Source organism: Amphiura filiformis, chromosome 3, assembly GCF_039555335.1.
Source record: "Amphiura filiformis chromosome 3, Afil_fr2py, whole genome shotgun sequence".
Classification (NCBI taxonomy): Eukaryota; Metazoa; Echinodermata; class Ophiuroidea; order Amphilepidida; family Amphiuridae; genus Amphiura; species Amphiura filiformis.
The window spans coordinates 35,046,272-35,067,804 of NC_092630.1; the positions used below are offsets into that span (position 1 = coordinate 35,046,272).

Genomic DNA, 21,533 nt, shown 5'->3' on the forward strand with positions numbered 1-21,533 from the left:
ACATGAATTTGTAAGAAAATAAAGTAAAGCAGATTTTGCTTTCTGATTACAGATTCATAATCTGCATAAAATTTCACCCTAGAAAAAGATCCTTTGACCATAATATCAGTAACTTAATTTTCAAACCATTTTGGCCACCAAATGGTGCCAAGATCTTGAACCAGGGGCGTTGCTAGACCAATATGATTCGGAGGGTGTACGTTTGCCGACTGAAATATTTTGTGAATTGTAGACCCAAATTTTTAAAGAGCCTAGAGGTGTTTGCCAGCCTGTCTTCCCTAAGTTCCCTTTGAACCATTAGTCCTTAGATGCAATGGTTTAGTGTCCAGACTGTACCATCTACAGACTACATGTAGGAAAGAATTTGATGTTTTTAAGGAAGACAGAATAAAACAGCTCACACTTAGAATAACAGTTGTATAAAGAAGTTTCTGGGTCTGACAACACACCTATATTCAGACAAGGAAGGGAGGGAACAACAAAATAAAGAAAAGTACAAGTAGATAGCAACAAGCCTAAAATTTTCCCTTTTGGGTCCATTTTTAGGATCTCAGTTGGGGAAGAATCGGGGGACGGATGTGACACAGCGCGGTAGGGTGAGGGAATAATTCCAATTTTCTGGAAGAATAGACACCCCTGCTCCTGTTCTAGGTCCACTTAATTTAAGGCTTGCTATCAAGATTGTTAAACATATGACATCATTGCACGCTTAAACCTAGTTTCTATTAACCCTAACCCCCTAAGGGCTTTTCGACGACGGGAAGGGAAAGAAGGAAAGAATAAAGAGAGAAAAGAAGGAAAGAAGTTGTTTGCTCTGGGTGGGATTCGAACCCGAGACCCCTCGCATGCCAAGCACTCGGTCGGCGACACTTTGCCACGGGGTCTTGGGCTTCGCTGGCCAGCTTAAACCGTGCGTTATATATATCACTTAGGGCGATTGCGTCATCACACCACGTGGGATGCATGCACTGAACAGCGCATATATCAAGTAGTATTTTGTAGTATTCAGGCGGGTTAGTGTTAAGGTATATAGAAGAACACACCATTGATGCATTGTTTGTTTAATATCTGTCATGTAGGCAATCAGACTGTCACCTATGAAGAAATAGAAATGAAAGACATGGGACAATCAAAGAATGACATGGGTAAGTTGGAGTAGTTTTAGCGAGAAATGGAATGAAAGAATGAGAAAGGGGCAGGCCTCAAAAGAGAAGAGAAAGGAGGGGTGATCAAGGGTGGAAAGAGATAATGAGATTAATGAGAAAGAAAAGAGAAATAATAGTTGGAAATAAAAGGGAAAGAGAGAATGTGAGAAAAGACAGAGAGAAAAGTAAAAAAAGACATACATTCAGGTTGACCCTTCATGTAATTATCTTGTGTAAGCTAATCCTAACCCTAATCCTAACCCTAACCCTAATCCTAACTCGAAACTAACCCTAACCCTAATTTCGTGTATAATTACATGAAGGAGTAACATACATTGAGACAAACAGACAGGGAGACAAAAAACTTGCAGAGAGCCATCAAGATGAACAAAAAACTTGTAATAATAATTATGACCTGTATCCTTTTTGTGAACTTGCAGATATGCAAATACATCAAAATGGTACAGATGAAGCCAGTATAAACAAAGGAAGTCATAAGATGCCAACTTCTACCAAAGACATTGTTGATAAGGTAATTTGGATTATAAGGTGGTTCAATATTCCTATTTGTTAATGTTTTTTTTGAGTAACCGAACAAACATATGAACGTAACTACAGTCCAACCTCTCTTATCCGGCCATGATGGGACCAAGCATTGTCCGGATAAGTGAAAAATCCGGATAAGTGAATTACATGTAATTCTGCATTGACTGTCCCAAGTACTGAAATGGTGACAACAAAAGATTGTTTAAACATGGTGTAATAACACTAAAACTTAAAAGATGGCTTTAGAGTGCTTTTTGCAACATAGTTGATATTCTAAGCATTTAGGGCATGGAATTACCTGTGGTAAATCATCAAAAACATATTTCTCTGTGATCAGAGGAATTGTGATCGGAACAAGGATTGGAAAAGAGCATGTGCTTTTATGAATGAACTTGGCCATTTCGGGATTACGATGCATGCCGAAGGGTCATTTTCCGAATATATACGAACTTTGGTGCCATTTTATTATTATCCCACAATGATCGGTGGTATGGATCGCTAGATATTGCTGTTTGAAAAGATTGCTTTTTGCCGGGCTTTTTGCTGACATAAAAAATAGCGACATTTTCAATATTAAATACCAGTTCTGCCACACTGCCGATGTATGCTTTGGGGGGATGGGATTTTTTATGGAGATGATGAACCTTTATTTCACCTAGTGATTGATAACATAATTATTCTGGGCGGCTCATCAAATTTTGAAATGTTGCTTTGAAAGTGAAACCCCTGATGACGAACATTTGACGCACCCAGGCAAAGTGACTGACATTGACGTACCTATGTTGTGACTGACCAGTAGTTTCCTTGACTGTAACCTGTGTCAACAATTTGACAGTAAATGGGTCATATAGTGCGTCATACAGGTGACAGGTGCATTATGGTTTCATTACAGATTGGAAGAAATGGGACAGCATGCATACATGACTAGTTAATTATCAATATTTTGGTTTCATTCCAGCAAAATCCACCTTGCACTTGTTTTTCAGTAAAGAATCTTGACATTTACTAATTTTAATTACTTAGTATTCAAAGAGGCAGAAATGATCTTTTAACACATGGGACCTTACTTTTGAAATTTAGTTTAAAGTTATGATGGCTTGGGTACTATTAAACAAAAGGAGGATTTCGTGATCCTAGCATCCTCTTTTTATGCAGTAGATATCCACAAAAAAAGCTTATTTCCAAAATTTCAGTTGATTCCGATTTTGCGTTTGCGAGTTATGCATGATTATGTGTATTACACTGCTCCATAGACAATGTGTTGTAATTTTGTTCTGGTGCACCAGAACGAAATTCAAATTTGCGATATTTTTGCTAAACTAATTAATCTGCAAGAAATATTTGGTACATAAACATTATGTAGCCAGAGGTATCCAGTGGTGTAAAAATCTCAACTTTTTTGGGAAAAGTGGGGGCTGAGGCTGTGGATCACGAAATGCCCCTTTAAAGTATTCTGAAATGTTTTTCTTTATATTTTTAAGATTACCAATATTTTTGAGTATTTCACAGAATTTGCAATATAAAATCCAGGTGTATTTTGCTGGAAGGGCGCACATAAAGAGTATGAGGCCATAAAAAGAAGGAATGATGTGCCAATTACTGTGATATTTTTTTAGATGTAATGAGTTTTTCCCACTATCTTTCTTTTATTCCTTGACCTGTATAAATATATTTACACTGGTAGATGTTTGTGGTAGCTTAAAATGTCATGTGTGGCAAAAGTGATATTTAGAGTATTTGTGATTCTAGCGTTCTCTTTTTATGTTATGTTTGAGCAGATCCACAAAAAAGTTTATTCCCAAACTTTCAGTTGATAGCTGATTTTGTGTTTGCAAGTTGGTACATAAACATTATGTAGCCAGAGGTATCCAGTGGTGTAAAATGCTTAAAATGTCATGTGTGGCAAAAGTGATAATTAGAGTGTTTGTGATTCTAGCGTTCTCTTTTTATGTTATGTTTGAGCAGATATCCACAAAAAAGTTTATTCCCAAAATTTCAGTTGATAGCGGATTTTGTGTTTGCAGTTAGAAGGAAGGTGACCTGATATATTTGGAAAATCAAATTCTTTACTTACGTATAACGTAAAGTGTCATCCGTTTCAACCAGTCATGCAAAAAGAACATGTTAATGTTTATTGCTTATGGAATTACTGACATTTATACAGACTGATATGGGTAGTCTGCTGTGTTTTTATTAATGATAATCATCATGATCATGTAATATATTGATTTTACATGAAAGACCCTATTTTTCTCAGTATCATATTGATATTAGAAGTTCCAACTCGAATAAAAAAAACTATCTAATTAGTGTCAAACATGGGTATAGCACAGTCATGACTAATTTGACAGTTTTCGGATGATTTCTTCAGAAATATACTCTTTTGGAATGCCTAATTTCAATATGTTAATGAGAAAAATATAAGCTTTCACCTGATTTTGATGGGGTAAAATGGTGAGGCTGCCAATCAGGTTACCCACTTTTAATGAATGGTTACATATATCACACTGCTTCATTGGCCACTGAACAATATGCTATAATTTTGTTCTGTTAACAGAACATAAATACAAGTTTGCTAAGTGAATAATAAGGTTTCCAGTGGTATAAAAATCTCACCTTTTGAGAAAAGTGGGGATGAGGCTGTATGGATCATGAAATGCCCCTGTAATCATTGTGAACTAGCTAACAGTATTCCTTTTTTATTTGCTTAACCAGGCCCCCACATGGCAGCGCAATATGGTCCGTGTGATGATAGTAACAGTTATGGTCGTCATAGCATTGGTTTTTGAACATGTGTTTGCATTCTTTGGTGCTCTTGTCGGTAAGTAGAACGCCTAGGGGTGTTTCCACAGTAATGAGACCCCCCTAGCGTTTATTGCCCTAATTTTTGTTCCTTATTTATTTTCATAGTTTAATTTAGGCCATTGTTAATCTTTATAAGTAAGGAGATAGCGAGCAAAAATTCAATGCCCTACCTACATTTTGATAATTTTGTCCACATAAACCCTATGGGGAAAAATAACGGTTGTATAACATGACTTTTGACGCACAACAGATAAAAGGTTGTATTTTGAAAAGTTGACCCTGTATGGTCTGTGCTATGGTTTTACTACATGTAGGTTAACATTATTGATTCCTTTAATACAAACCAAGTGTATAGGTACTCTGTGATCCATATCAGGGTTAGGATGTGGGTACAAAGTCATAAGGTTGCAATGTGCGTTAATGTTACAACCGTTAAAATGTTACAACCGTTACAACATTAAATGTTATGAAACATTAACAATGAATGATATTTCATTGCTGAGAGAATTAGAAATCATCTTGAGAATGAATTACCACCAGAGCAGGCTGGCTTTAGAAGGGGAAGAGGGACAAGAAACCAAATTGGCAATTTGAGGAATTTAATGGAGAAAAATAGGGAATTCCAGCAACCATTATACCTTTGCTTCATTGACTACTCAAAGGCATTTGATTGTGGGCGGCATAGGCAGCTGTGGAGAATAATGAAAGAAATGGGGTTCTCCGAGCATGTGACTGACCTGATTTGCTCATTATATCACAACCAAGAAGCCACCGTTAGAACAGAGAGTGGAGACAGTGAGTGGTTCACTATTGGCCAAGGCGTTAAATCAAGGATGCATTCTGTCACCGTACCTTTTCAACATATATGCAGAGTACATCATGAGGAGAGCATTTGTTGGTGTTACAGGTCAGGTGTCAGTCGGAGGACGAAAGATTAACAACCTCAGATACGCTGGCGACACCACCCTTATTGCAAAGTCATCAGATGAGCTTCAGGACCTTATAGACAGAGTAAAAGCAAATAGTGAGGAATTTGGGCTGCATCTCAATGTCAAGAAAACAAAGATAATGATCTGTGGAGGAGATACAAATCAGCAAGTGAAGGTGAATGGAGAAGATGTGGAACAAGTTGACACTTTCAACTTTCTGGGATCACTAATAGACAATGCAGGGGGCAGTTCCCAGGAAATCAGAAGACGCCTAGCCATGGCAAGATCATCGGCAATTGCGCTGACAGATATATGGAAAGACAGAGGTATTTCTAAAGCTACCAAGATTCATATTATGGATGCTCTGGTTTTCCGATTGCCTTGTATGGCTGTGAAACGTGGGCGGTTGGAATGACAGATAAGAAAAAGATCATGGCGTTTGAAATGTGGTGCTGGCGGAAGATGCTGAGAATATCTTGGAAAGAACATAAGACCAACGAATTTGTAAGAAACCAAATTGGAGACCATGCTTCCGTGTCCCAGAAAATAGATCGTTTTAAACTGGCGTATTTTGGCCACATTTCTAGAAGAGATGGTGACAGCATTGAGAAGATAATTATGCAAGGTCACATAGAAGGCAGTCGTAGAAGAGGTAGACAGAAGCTTAGATGGACTGATGGAATTAAACAATTAACAGGCCTTTCTCTCGTCGCAGCCCACCGTCTGGCTCAAGACAGAAGCTGCTGGAATACCATCATCAACAGGGTCACAAAGGGTCAGTCATGACCCATAGGACCACGACGACGATATTTCATCGTTTTATCCAGGTTTGTTATAATAAGAGGAACTATGACAATCATAAGACAAAACCTTACTGTGATTATTTGGTTCATTTTGTAAGTTATATGTCATTTTGACGTGCTTTAAAGTGCAGTTATACAACTTGCCAGGATTGCGCCCTCTCTTGGTGTTGAAAAGGCAATGGGCTATTACATTTAAAATCCACACTCCCCTGTGGAAGATTTTTGAAATATCTTCCACAGGGGGAGTATGGATTTCAAATGGAATGAGTACATTAGGCAGCTCTATGAATTTCATACCCCCTCTGAGAAAGATTCAACCTGAATCTTTCCCTGAGGGAGAGTGAGTTTCAAATGGAGCTGCTAATGTGTTAATTCCAATTGAAATCCACACTCCCCCTGTGGAAGATATTTCCAAAATCTTCCACAGGGGTAGTGTGGATATTTAATGGAATAGCCCAATATTTCAATGAAGAATGTGTTTGTTTCCTATTGTTTTCTGGCATGTTCAACAAACCCAATTCTCCTTTTCTTCCCTGGCCACTTTCTGCTCATTTTGTTAGAACAGCTGGGCAGCACTGATGGTACAAAATGTACTGGGATTAAAGTATTTTTCTGAGTCATGTAAACCCCAAATTAAAGGTGGTTGACCTTTGACCTGTAACTTTAATGAATGATGTATGGATGAACAGTACTCATAGATAAAACCAGTGAAGATGGGAAGAAATTTTTTCTCATCTTCAAACCTTATGCCTGGTCTACAAAATGATTAAATATATTTTATTTTTTGATTTATCTTGCAGGCTCACTTGGATGCAGCTTGATATCATTTATCCTTCCTTGTCTTATGCATCTTTTTATACACGGCGTCAAGTCTCTTAGCAAAGCAGTGGTCGTCAAGGACATTTGCCTTATATCAGTGGGAATCTGCGGTGCTATTATCGGTATCTACACATCAGCATCAAAGATAGCAAAACATATGCATGGATACAGCTAACATACAGTAGGAGACCTTTATATAATCTCACATTTAATGGGACAGATTTTATTATAAGAATAAGCTGATTGCCAACTTTTACACAAACTACAAGTTGCATGGAACACAATTTTTCCAAAATATTTATTTTTATAGCATGATCCAATCAAGCAAAATGAAGGCAAAGTCCTGATTTAAGTGTTGTAAAAAATGATATAAAAAAAAAAAAGCACAGACTTGCAAGTTGCGACTGCAAGTACTTTCCTGGATTCTAACTTTGAAAAAAAAAAAAAACCCATCAAGGCCGCACGGCCGGCAGCCCCAAGGCCAGAGACTCCCATAGTTGAGTTCTGGAGTTCCAATATAAAAGGGCCCTACAGGGCATGAAGGCAATAGAGCGTAACAGCCAATTATAAATTTGTTTATTTTTTCCCAAAAGACACCAGTGCCATTGTCAGTTGTACTCCTATGCTTGGTTTTTGAGTGTCTCAGTTGAAGGTCAACCTGGCTTGAAAGGCAGTTATAAGGTTTTTTTAATTAGGACACTTGCCTACAATTTGGACAATTAATGCCTACAACAGAAAACTTACATGCAGTTTGGACAATGCCCACACATATAAACAATATATGAAAGAACTATGAGTTTTTAAAGGGAAAAGGTTATAGGAAATTTATCAATTAATAGATTTCCTTTTATTTATTTGATGGTCACAGAAATCATGTCTTAATTAATTAATTAAGCAAAGCAGTGGTTTCTTTTGTGTGATAACAATGCTCGGAAGTTAATTAGTTGTGCACAAGAAGCCTGTTGTAGGTAAAGGCTCTTGTTTGAAATTGATTACATTTGAATGCTTATTTGTGGGTGTTTCTTTAGATAAGATCACATTTGCCGTCTTGCCATTGCCAAACAAGGGCAACCACTTGATATAGTTCTTTGCTTGCCAGAAAGCATGCACATCATGTTTAATTTAGACCCTTGCTTGAATGAGGTGAAATGGTCATATACTGTACACTCTACTGGGATGTCCCTCAAGTACATGTATATTGAAAACCCAGCTGCTAACCTTAGTAATATTGCATCTAGACCAAAAACTGTGAGTGTCAAAAATGGGACTTGTTCCATGTTTTTAAGGAAGGGGTCACATATGTGCTGTAAATGCAAGTATTTGAAAGGGTTTTTTAATTGGTAATTAAAGTAATTATTATCATTCAATGAACAGGGACGGTTTACAGTGAACTGCTATTCAGCTTTATGCAAAAATCATAAAAATACAATACCATAATGTTACAAGGCAAGACATTTGTAACCATACACCACAAATGAGCCGTAAAGTCCCCCGTCTGGTCATTTTTACTTTTTACATATTTGCAAAGAGCATGTTTCAAGGATTAAAATGACACCTCAATGAACTTCATATGACAATCAGAAGCAAAGTTATGACTTGTCATAGGTTATCATGAATCAAAACACGAAACCGAGAAAAAGGCATTCAAAGTTATCTATTTTGGATTTTTTTCCTCAGATGGGCCTCAGAAATCAGTATATTTAATATAAGTATATTTCTTTAAAATAAAACTTTGTAGAAGAAAGCTTAAACTTTCATATCTGCACAAATCTCAATTTCGCCAAAATACAACCTTTGCATATGTATTTTCACCTCTAGCTCAAAATGAAGTTTGCCGACTTTATGGCTCATTCGTGTCGTACGGTGACATTTTATGTATACGAAGTTTACTGTCAATTGCCTGTCTCATTTTCTACAAGGACATAATATATGTGTTATTTTGTGTGTATTCTGTAAGATTCAAAAACTATTTTTGTAGAAATTGTAAATGATGTGCCTTGAAATGTTATAATTATGAACAGTTAACTGATCAGGTTATAGTAATTATAAGAAAGTTTAGATAAAACAAGTTTTGTATCAAAACAAATTGATACCGGACATTATGTGATAATATGCAGAATTCCAACACAATCAGAGAAAAACAAAATTATCACAAAAATAGTTTTTATTATGTAGAATATATATTTATATATAAATGTTCAGCCTTCATTTGTTTTCTATCACATGTATTATTTCCTAAAATGTGACCCACTCCCACAAAACCAGACATAAGTCACTAATTTTGAAAATTGAGTTTTTGATGTCATCATTTAATACAGGTCATCAGCTTTCATTTGATACCAAAATTATGTTTCTGGGACATGTGGTCCTCATTCTACTATCCTTCAATGGGAAGGGGGGAAGCGACACAAATAAAACGCAAATGCAAGAAAAATGGCTTTAAAGTTGTAAAATGACATGTTAAGGACTTAGTTTGGCTCAGAAAATGCTAGATTTGGGTGCTTTAGACGTAAAAGAATATTTTGTTCAATGGTAGGTTAAAGTAAACATATTTTAATATGTAGTCAAAAAATAATAAAAAATGAAAAATGAAATTTGCAGGGTTTTACACCCCTTTCCCAACTTTGACTCGCTGTATTTTGAAATGGCTGAGTGCGACTTATGGCGGGTTTCGTCAGAGCGGGTCACAAATATGAAAATATTCACATCTCGGTAACTCTTAGTCCAATTACAGCAGGACTTGAGTTTTATTTAGACTATTAAAATAAGGGGACAGTCAAAGCTTTTCTGTGCAAAATTATTTTACCAGCTGCTTCAGCAAATGATCACAAAGCATTATACAGCAAGTTGAATAATTAAGATACCAGTTATGTTCACCCTCTGTATATCCTAAACAAAGACAGATATGTCATAATTGGAACCAACAGCCAATAGCTGCATATTTTAGCTCGAATTTAAGACCTCATTCGTTGAAATTGTTCAAGAAATAAAGACATGACGATCAAAAAACCCAAGGAAGATTCAAATTTAAAAGTTACAGTTTGCCACATTGCATGCCCTATTGATTTGTACACAAAGCATTCGTGAACAAGAGAACTAGCGCCGTGCTTTCATTGATTAGCACGAAAAACTAGCGTTGTGCTTTCATTGATTAGAACACAAAAGTGCAACTTTTTATTTGATATCTTCATTAGGTTTTGCATCACCGTTTCTTTAATTCTCAACCAACTTCAACAAATAAAGTCTTAAATCAGAGCTAAAGAGTACAGGCATCGGCTACTTAATTTTGACACATTTGTCTTTATTGAGGATATACAGGGGTTAACACAACTGCTACCTTAATTCTTTTGCTTACTGTAGGTCAATCTGTACGTACTTCAAAGCTCATGCTTATTTCATAAAATCTTGCATACAGTATAGCTGCCAACCCCAAGAAATATTTGCATCATTGGCCAGATGTTTCAAATTGACATTTAAAATCGATGATCATATCAAAATGTTCAGAAGAGTCTGAAGAATCTTTTCTGCCATGTTGGCAGATTTGTAACCCCATATTCTATTCCGGGGTATCGATATACATGTACAGGTCTTGTTTAATTTTAACTAATTAAGAGAATTCAAAAAGAATTTTCCGTTGCAATGGCCATTTCCACTCATTTGTTGTCAATTTTACTCTTACAATGTGGTTATTTTCCAGATTTCCTGTCTACAGCCTTCAGAATCAATGTGATTTTAATTTTGAATGTATAATATTTTGATGTGTTGCACTTAAACATTGATCAAGAATCCAAACACTGACTCTCAGATTCATAAAGAAAAGTAACAAATGTAATTGGATAAATATGTACACAGAATTTGATGATACTTTGTTCAGTGTTCCCTTTCAGGCCACGGTGCTTCAGTGGCCCTGCAAGTTGAGAAATTGGCCCAGAAGAATTTGAAAAAATAAATAAAGAAAATAATAATAAGAATTTATATTTTGTGGCTAATTTTGGGCAGATTTTGGGGCATAATTAACACATTGGCCCAAGCTGAATAATCCTTGATGGAGAGAACACTTCCTGACTGGAACACTGACTGACCTAAAAATCAGATTGAAGATTTTACTATCGACAGTGTTTGTAGGCTTACTCAGTGTGTTTTTGATCCTGGGAAACATGATTTGATGTTAGCTATAAAATCATGTTACTCCTTTCATTACAGAGCTTATCTGGTGACTTTTACGTGTTAAAGCCTTAATGTATGATCTTTTTTCAGAAATCAGTATATACCTTTATTTTTTTCAAAACCGATTTTTTGGCATATTTGTAATACTTACACATGTTCCAACTTAAATCTATGAGCAAACAGCAAAGTCGCCCTATTTGTAGTAAAACAGGATGATTTTCTGTTGGTCCGACATATTATCATAATTTTTCAGATTATGATAATATGTCTAAACGATCGTAAGTCGTAGTCTCCTACGAATTCAATTTGGTTACGCTCCCTCCACATGTGGAGGGAGCGCTAGCGTAACCAAACTGGCTGCGTACGAGATTAACTCTGAGGCCGCACTCGCCATCGACGTCCTCATCCAAAAAGTGCGAGATATTTAGAGTGATAGAGGTGAAGTTTATGAAGTTGTTTCTTTGCAAATTCCCAATGTTTTTTGCATCCAAATGTATTGGATACTTTCATAATGATTGCATATTATCATGTTGGAAGAAAAAAAGAAAAATCTAAAAATTTAAAAAGATCGTACATTAAGGCTTTAAATGTATTGCAAACTGCTATGTCTTTCACTTAAGATACACATACTAAATTAAGGTTTTGTGTGCTTATAATATATAATAGGCCTATAAATAAATATATCAAATATGTCTATAATTATGTTTTTGTTGATTACACATAGTATTATTTTTTAATGTTGTATTGTATGGCACGAGGTCTTAATGGGGCATTTCGTGATCCATAGCCTCATCCCCCACTTTTCTCAAAAAAGTTGAGTTGTTATACCACCGGAAATGTCTGGCTACATTATGTTTGTGTGCAAAAAAAATTCTTGCAGATTCATCCGCTTAGCAAGAATATCGTCAGATTTGTATATGTCAAAATTATGACATTATGACTGTACCCACCAAGTTTTATGCCCATCCGAGAGTTTAAATAGTTACAGCACCCACCAAGTTTTATGCCCAATTGCCCATAGAACAGTTTTTAGTAATTTGACCTCAGATGACCCCTGGGTTACCTTGGATGACCCCGAAATGACCTTCCAAAACTTTGACTCTAAATGTTGACAGTACCCACCAAGTAATTTTCAGTAATTTGACCTCAGATGACCCCGGATAACCCTAAAATGACCTTCCAAAACTTTGGCTCTAAGTGTTGACTGTACCCACCAAGTTTCATGCCCATACGACATTTTTCAGTAATTTGACCTCAGATGACCTCGGATAACCCCAAAATGACCATCCACAAATTTGGCTCTAAATGTTGACTGTACCACCAAGTTTCATGCCCATACGACAGTTTTTGCTAATTTGACCTCAGATGACCTCGGCCCTTGGTAACCTCAGGTGATCTTGACCCACTAACCAATACAAACTTGTTTTGTCTGGGGTCAAGATACACCCACCCACCAAGTTTGAGGATCGTGCGACCCCTAGTGTCCGGTGTCCGAGAAAAGAGAGACAGGCCATGGCAACATATGGGGAGAAAGAGAGAGAAGACCCCAGGATGGGTCCCGTGGTAGTAATCCACTAACAAAATTTAATGTAAAATTGTTCTGCCTGGGGTCAAGATGCACCCACCACCAAGTTTGAGGAACGTCCGAGAAAAGAGGAGGACAGACATACAGATTCCGGTGAATTATAAGAAGAATAGTATAATCATACAACACAAGAACACTCAGAACAGAAGAGTCCTTACAACATTTGTTGGAAGAGTGAGAGGAATTTAAGTGGGACATCATTGGTTTAGCAGAAACATGGAGAGAAGGGGACGGGTTGGAAGAGATTGAAGGGGGAGCTTGGTTGTACAAGAGGAGCAATAGAAGATGACAAAAAGGCAAGAGGAGTTGGTTTCCTGATACATTCAAAAATCAAAGACAACATTATAGAGGTGAAGAGTTACTCAAATCGGGTCATCTTACTAAGACTTCAGCTAGCTGGAAAGGAAGAGATGTGCGTCATCCAGGTATATGCACCAACAAGTGACCATGATGATGATGAAGTGGAGCAGTTCTATGAAGATATCACAAAAGCACTGGAAGAGCACAAATCAAATTATACTATAGTTATGGGAGACATTAATGCTAAACTTGGTAAACAACAAGAAGGTGAAGAAAATATCTTGGGAAAACTGGAGTTGGAGAAAGAAATAGAAGGGGTGAGACCATGAGAGAATTTGCTGCCCAACACAATCTTGTGATCACAAATACCTGCTTCAAGAAAAATGTGAATAGATACTGGACTTGGGAAAGCCCAAATTGCCATACCAAAAATCAAGTTGACTTTATACTCAGTAGTCAGAGAGGAATTGTGAAAAACTGTGAAGTCATCACAAGAGTAGATATCGCTAGTGACCACAGTTTAGTGAGATCCTGCATTCACATCAGCAGAAAGTTAGCCAGACTTTTTCATCAAGAGCCAGAGAAAGAAGAAAGTTAACTTGCTTAAACTAAGAGAAAGGAAGGAAGAATTTCAAATCCAATTGCGAAATAGATTTCATATCTTGGAAGATGAACATCTCAACATATAGATGACAGATGCAGCCTGATAACAAACATCATCCTAGAAGAGGCAGCATCTGTAGCACCTCCAAGTAAAAGATCCAAACAGAAGACAGAGGAGGATATTGAAATTGACCAATTGAACTAAAAAAGAAAGCAACTCAGGGAAAAAGATAACAAGTCAGCAAGAGAGAAAGTAGAATATGCCGAACTTGTTAACACAACCAGAAAGAAAACGAAGACAGAGAAATAGAAAGAGGAAGGAGAAACAGATTAAAAACATACTGGAAATAGGAAAAGGTCCCAAAAAAATCAATAAAAAAAGTCGAAAGAAGGTCAGAATCCAAAAACTGCGCAAAAAAGATGGTTCACCAACTACAAATAGGGAGGAAATCCTCAAAATATGTTCAGACTTTTATCAAGAACTATACTATCACCAGAAAACTCAGAATTACCAGACATCACATTTCGTGAAGTAGAAACAGCAATCAAGGAGATGAAGAAAAACAAGGCACCAGGACTAGATGGGATAACAAAGGATATTCTCGAGGAGGGAGGAAGTGAAGTAATAACCCATCTAACAAAACTGTTTAACCAAATCATCACTAAAAAATGCATCCCACAATCTTGGAAAGAAGCAAAAATCATTCTTCTTCACAAGAAGGGAGACAAAGCAGACATTAAGAATTACAGACCCATTAGTCTTCTCTCACATCTGTACAAAATGTTCACAAAAATTCTTCAAAATAGACTAAAGAAAGAACTGGATGAACATCAACCACGAGAGCAGGCAGGTTTTAGAGAAGGTTGCTCAACCATGGACCACCTACTTGCAATAAACCAACTCATAGAAAAGTCAAACGAATACCAACTTGACTTATGTATTGGATTCATTGATTACGAGAAAGCATTTGATTCCGTAGAACATCAGGATCTCTTCCAAGCACTGAGAGAAATAGGTATAAATGAAGGGTATGTTTGTATTCTGGAGGATATATACTAGTACACAGATGCAACATCACGAATCTATCTGAATAGTGACGTTTCTGAAATTGTTAAGATATCCAGAGGAGTTAGACAAGGAGATACGTTGTCACCAAAGATATTCACAGCATGGAGGCTATCTTCAAAAACTACCTTTGGATGAAAGAGGAATCAATGTTGATGGAGAAAAATTAACAGACCACCGATTTGCAGATGACGTTGCCCTTAATACTACCTCAACAGTGAAGGACATGGAAATACAACTTAATGACTTGAATAAAGAAAGCAAGAAAGTGGGATTGAAAATGCACAAAGGAAAAACAAAATATATGACAAATATGGCATAATATGACAGATATAACATCATATATTGGTACAACATGGGCGAGAGTAGCATTAGATAGAAAGGTATGGAGTGATCATGAGGAGGGCTATATCCAACAGTGGATTGACATAGCCTAGATAGATAGATAGATAGATAGATAGATAATCATGTTACTGCAAACGCGAAATGTTTGGGACCTTTTTTTTTAATAATTAATAAAACATACCACAAAAAGGGGATGCTATAATCACAATATACGCACTGCGGAACTGTTCAAGTTCAAATTGGGGTTGTTGATGACCATACTGAATACCCCAATTGAGTAAACCAGCCACTTGTCTTCTTGTACCCACGAGGAAGCGGATACCAGGCTTCTGTTGCATGCAGTTGACGCTGCTGCTACTGGATGTCAGCGAGTCATGATACGTACTGTGGACACAGACGTGGTTGTTTTGTTTTCACAAATTTATCTTACTGAACTTTGGGTATTCTTTGGCACGGGTAAGAATTGCGGAGTCGTCCAGCACATGTCATTGCCTAGACTTTAGGACCAGAGAAATCTTTGTCTCTACTGCGATCAGACATCCTTCTTTCTTAACCATGGAAAGAAAACAGCATGGCAAACGATCAAGATCTTCACTGATGCTGTAGACTCATTTGCAGCTCACAGTGCAGTTCCATCATCAGAGCAGGAGTTGAGTGATCACATGCCGATAATTGAGCGGTTTGGTGTACGACAACAATTTATAAAGCAATAATTTATACAATAACAGTGAAAACTTGTCCACGAATGGCTTCAATTCAGTGGGCCGTCATTTAAAAAATGTTCGGCTTTTTCAAACTTAACTTTTTAAACAATAATAGTGCCAAAATGGTCCACCAAATGGCATCAATTAGGTCTTAATTTGGCAAATGTTTCCCACTTCAGAGGGGGCCACCCACAGACACCCCCTACATCGCTCTGCTCCGAAAAGGCCGCTTCGCGGCAATAATTTCTAGAAACAATCATAATTTGCGCCCCCTGTCTACGAATTCCTGGAAACGCGCCTGGCAAAGACAACTTCTTCAACATTCCAGATAAAAAATGTGAAAATTATATTGGAAGACGTGTAAAATAAACACGATTTCATGTTGTTTTTAACGTTTTATAACCCGATTATATAAATGTATTCTGGCAACATTTGTTGCTGTCTTTCTGTACGAATCTGTGCGAGTCATGGGTAATCACCAGGACATGGAAAACAAGATCCATGCCTTTGCAACATCTTGCTACAGAGTCATGTTAAACATCAAGCGTATGGATCGGATTCCAAATGAAGCTATCTACAATATGACCAACACCACTCCACTGGTTGCCAGAGTCAAGATTCATCAACTCAAACTTGTTTCAAAAATGTGTAAAATAAACACGTTTTGATGTTGTTCTCAACGTTTTATAAACTTTTTTGTTTTGCGAAACCCCGCAGATTCCAGAGCTACTATTACTTAGAAATTAGAAACAAAGTGTTTTATGTTTGCCGGGGTAATTGGCTGCTGATAATGTATGCTTATTAAAGGAAGAAATGGTAGGCGGGGCTCATCGAATACGTCAAGTACGTCAAGCGTTCGTTAGCGTAGGAAGACTTATTTCTTTTGTCTTTCTACATTCAGTTTTCCCCGAAGTTCACCCAGATCTAAATCTTATATAAAGTAGAATGTATATAGAAATAGTTAAACATAATTATTAAGATAACTGAACTCGGTGGTTGTACGTGGTACTTGCATGCAAGACACTGATACAGAGCTTAGAATTTACGATCCCGAGATCAACATTAATTTAGCAGAACTGACCATCATGCACTCGAAATCGGAAGAACATTTGCCAAAGTTTGTGATTCCACCTTCATACAAGGGAAGGCATTCGTCAATGCTAACAAAAAGACTAGCAAGCAAGAAACTGGTTCAGAAGAGTGGGTTAAACCATATGCAATCTACACAATCGCGCGATTCTCAGTCCAATCAATTTCTGTGTAATCTTAATGGACAATCTCATTCCCGTAATAGAACTAAGTTAAGCATATTAAATTTAAAGGTGAATGCAGATAGCGATACCGTCTATGATCCAGGATTGTCTTCTGGAATGACTCTCAAACATGTACCGTATAGCACGTCACCCTATGGATTTCCGGTGTTGCAGAAACCTGCCACTTGGAGCATTGACGAATCTACGTTCCATAAGACCGAAGAAAGCCCTCTTGTATTAGCAAGACATCGCAGCAATGCTTTTAACTGTGGTTTAACTAGACGTAGAACTGTAGAGTTCAAGTTTGACTCTGAAAGTCAACCTTTCATAGAGAATATCCCAAAGTCACCACGATCGCAATCACTACCGTGCGAGCCATCCTTACTGAGACGTAAGAGTGAAGTTGCTGCGTTGGACATCAAGCAAAGACTCTTGTTAGACCAACAAATAGCACGTAGACCATGTAGACGTTCTGGTCCAATAGTGTACAGCAATCTGGGCGTAACAAATAAGAAACTTATTCCATTGAATTGCCAACGTCGTCATAACATAGAATTCTCTTGCAAATACACCAAAGAAAGCGTCCACATAGCCGTGCACTCTGTATGTCTGCCATCGAATCCGTCATTTCCACATAAGGTTGAAACGCGTGTTTGCGTTTGGCTTGGTAGCCACGGACAAAAACACTTTTGCCAAAAAGAGTTCTCATCATGGATGCCAGAAATCGGTGATAAAACAACTAATTTCACCGGAGAAGATCTGCGTTTTAAGTATCAATCTAAGCTGACAGATCAATTCGTGCACTTTAAAGTCACCTCACGTTGCAATGGTAAAAAATACAAAGCCGGAGAAGTGGTGGTACCTCTTTCTCGCTACGAGCGGCAACTATATCATGTTACTCGATTGTTAGAAGCAACACCAAAGGTAAGAGAAGTGCTAGTAAAGCTACATACCCAGCCCCGATCACTGTCTTATTCTGTAAAACAATTGCCCTTCTAATCTCTTGAAATTGACGTTCAGTAAATATTTCTATTGTATTCCCAACGTACTTTTATGCTTGTCAGTCATGCAGTGTTTTTGTATTGCAACAAAATTGTTGTCCTATATTAGAAGATGTATTAAGGTAAGCCTATTATAGCCTACACACCATAATGATAAAGAATTCAACTTTCAGGCGATATTGATAGCCTAGATAATACCATTGTAATTGTTCAAATGTTTCGTGTATTGCATAATAAGACTTTGTAACAGATTTTGTAATTCCTTTGTTGAATATAAGCTCATCAGGTGTGTTAATTAAAAAAATGAAATGACATTTTTGCTTGACAGAACCAAGTGAATTACATCTGACTTCTTCAGGTATGACTGATATGGTCATCTGATCCACTTTCCCGGGAAACTGGTTTCCGGTGTTGCGTAGTCTGAAATAGGGCCTACGTAATGTATCACTGTTTTACATCTTGGTCTTATCTACTTATCTGGTTTTATACAGGTTCCTAAAGTCTATACTTCAGTTTGCTTCAGACCTAATAAAAAGAAGTTGATCGTTACCATTGGCAAAGTGCTGGGTATTCCGACCGGTCTAAATCATGCAAGTAAGTTTATACAAACACTTAAAATTATGTGTTGTTTTCTTATGAATAATGATTCCTCTTCATGATTTTGTTGTTTATTATGTCAATGGAACTATTGGGTTGATCTGTGTCTGTCATTTCCCAACTTGTTGGCTGCCCGTGCTTCTTGCCATGTGCATTCACTTTCTTCTGGACGCGGATCATATCCATGTATTATAATTCTAAATAACTTTCATGATGTGTGATTTTAAGGATGACTCCGGCAATCACAACATTATGCCTTACATGTTAGAAAAATAATTATCAAGCACGAATTACATGGTTTTATTTAAAACAAACTCATATTGACCATAAAACGAATAAAAACAGCTGGCTCTCAACACGCGATATTCAAAATCCCCGCGCCGAAAGTGTTTAGTGCAATGATGTCATGGTTACTTGTGCTCAATTGTTGCCAGCCTTTATTGTATTACTGGGACGTCATTGCACTGGACAATTTCAGCGCCCGGGAATTTTGAATATCGCGTGTTGAGAAACGACTGTATTGAATCGTTTTTATGGTCAATATGAGTTTGCTTCAAATAAACCACGTGGTTCGTGCTTGATAATTAATTTTCTATCATATAAGGCATAATGTTGTGATTTCCGGAGACATCCTGATGTATTGTTGGTCGAAGCAGCAGAAAAAAGTGGTTCACAGCATCTTGCGAATGGTAGTGAGCTTGAGCAAAAATTGCATTGCTTAATTCATAGCGAGCGTGTAGAAGAATTCAAATATCACAGATATACTTTTGTAGGTCCTGTGGTTCTTGATGTAAAGAGGGCTGAAACAACAACACTTTTGTAAAACGTACATAACTCATTAACAACAATAAATTAAGCAAGTTTTCAAAGTATATGATTTGTAGAATGAACTTTTGCAAAACACCAAAGTGTTATTTTTCAATAATATATTGATTCAGATAATGAAAATCGATTTGTTTTGGCTGCTTCGACCAACAATACCTCGTATATTCTTAATTGTGTGAACAGTAGTTGACCAAGAGCAGGGGGCTGGTGGTTATTATCTTTGTACCAGAGATGTAAGTGTTCGGGAAATGGTTTAGGTTTTATTTGTTGTTGTCTTGTCTCACATTAAGATATGCAATAGTGTATCAACTTTGCATCAAACAAGTACATGAACTTTTTCTTTTCAATTTCATCTTCACTACAATTTCAAGATTAACCAATGAATATCATCCACATTTGGCTACATGCGTAATTATGAGTGCCAATACATGTTTGTAAATAAGTTTTGGGCATTATTATGAACAGTCAAAACGAATAAAATAATATAGTTTCTTCGCTCGATAAGTTATGTGCCGATTGCGAAACCACAATACATACGAGTTTAAATTACATACTGCAGTTCACTGTTCATTTTCCTATACACAATACACAGTGATCTCACCATTGACGTGTGACAGTGTATGTTAGAGGTATAGAGCATTTCCTAGTTAACGTCACTGTGTGGAAAAATAACCGGCCAATATTTTTCGTACTCTCTGAAATTCTAGAAAGTATAGTTTTGTAACATGTCCTAAAATTTTAGCTAATTTAGATATTTGAAAATATTCACACTTTGGTGTTTTAGTAAGGAAGGGCACGACATGGCCTGCAAAATTCCCTGTGTAAATCGAATGCAACTGTAAGTGACTATCACTCACTTATAGACCGCTCTCTTCCGAAGGGCATTAAAGCTAAACCAATTGACGGATATTTTTTGCACTTGCTGTCAATCTAGAATAATGTGTACATTACATGTAGGCTAAAAACTGGGTAGGTGAGGCATCTGCAAATGTTCGTACCTCCCTGATATGTAAATGACAGATAACAGCAAAAACAGCTCCCATATCTGTCCATAACTTTGATCAGTGCAGCGAGTCAGGGGCTTTCAAGTGGATGAATATTAATTGGCAAGAGCCATATTTGGGCAAAAGTGCAGTCCACCATTCAATGTGGAGGATAGACAAGACTTAATCGATTTTGCTCGAGTAGTTTCCTGGTAACCAGGTTTAAGTACTGCAAAGGTCGAATTATGTTTGCTGTGCAGCATAACTGCACTATGTTGGGGGAAAATGACAACTTCTTTCCCAATATCAGATACATAATTATTACATGTATGCTCAGCGCGCGACGTAGGAAGCCATATTCAGTAGGTTAATTAAAAATATATAAGTGCGTTACGATCCACGTCTGATAACCTCCCGGGGATAACCTGATTTAGCGTGAACTTTTATTGTCGTCATCCGCGATATCTCAGAGGAAAAACAGTACATTTTTAGATGTATATTCAGGCCCAAAAATGTCCCATATTCGAGCGTAGCGATCAAAAAAATAGAGGTTTTTATGCCTTTTTGGTCCAAGAATGCCCAAATCCGCCCAGTCCAAAAAGGTCAAAATTTTGAAGAAAAAAAAAGTCCACTTTTTCAAAAAACCCCAAATAAATCCTGGCTACGGGCCTGTGTATATTTATTTATTTATATGTATAATATTTCGGGCATTTGTAAAAGGCACTATTTAAAAATAATGCCTTTTACAAATGCCCGAAATATTATCCAAAGTTAGTGTTTTTAGAAAAAAACTAAGTTGACAAATTGAGTGAAAATCAATCTTTACACATCGGTTTATATTTCCTTTTTGTTATTAAAATTACTTATGACGAAGACATTGAATGCCAATACATTTTATTTAGTAAGAGATGTTCATTACAAATACTTTGTTTCAACGGTGTCTTATTTTTTTCCAGAGATATCAGTTACTGTTGTTCTTGAGACTTTGGTCGACGAAAAACCAATCCTTCTGAAGCGTAAAACAGCAGCCGAGAAAAATCACAGCGCCATGGATGAG

The 21,533-nt window shown here is 37.0% G+C and overlaps 1 protein-coding gene across 1 annotated transcript in view; it reads left to right on the forward strand.

Annotated features, from left to right (window-relative positions):
• LOC140148422 (uncharacterized) overlaps positions 1 to 11,920 on the forward strand; it is a 37,211-nt gene extending 25,291 nt beyond the window's left edge. The window contains exons 7-10 of the mRNA XM_072170356.1: positions 1,080 to 1,145; positions 1,586 to 1,677; positions 4,407 to 4,512; positions 7,029 to 11,920. Of these exons, the coding sequence (XP_072026457.1) occupies positions 1,080 to 1,145; positions 1,586 to 1,677; positions 4,407 to 4,512; positions 7,029 to 7,222 (458 nt within the window). The 3' untranslated portion in view covers positions 7,223 to 11,920. The remainder of the gene's footprint in view (positions 1 to 1,079; positions 1,146 to 1,585; positions 1,678 to 4,406; positions 4,513 to 7,028) is intronic.
• The last annotated feature ends 9,613 nt before the right edge of the window (positions 11,921 to 21,533 follow it).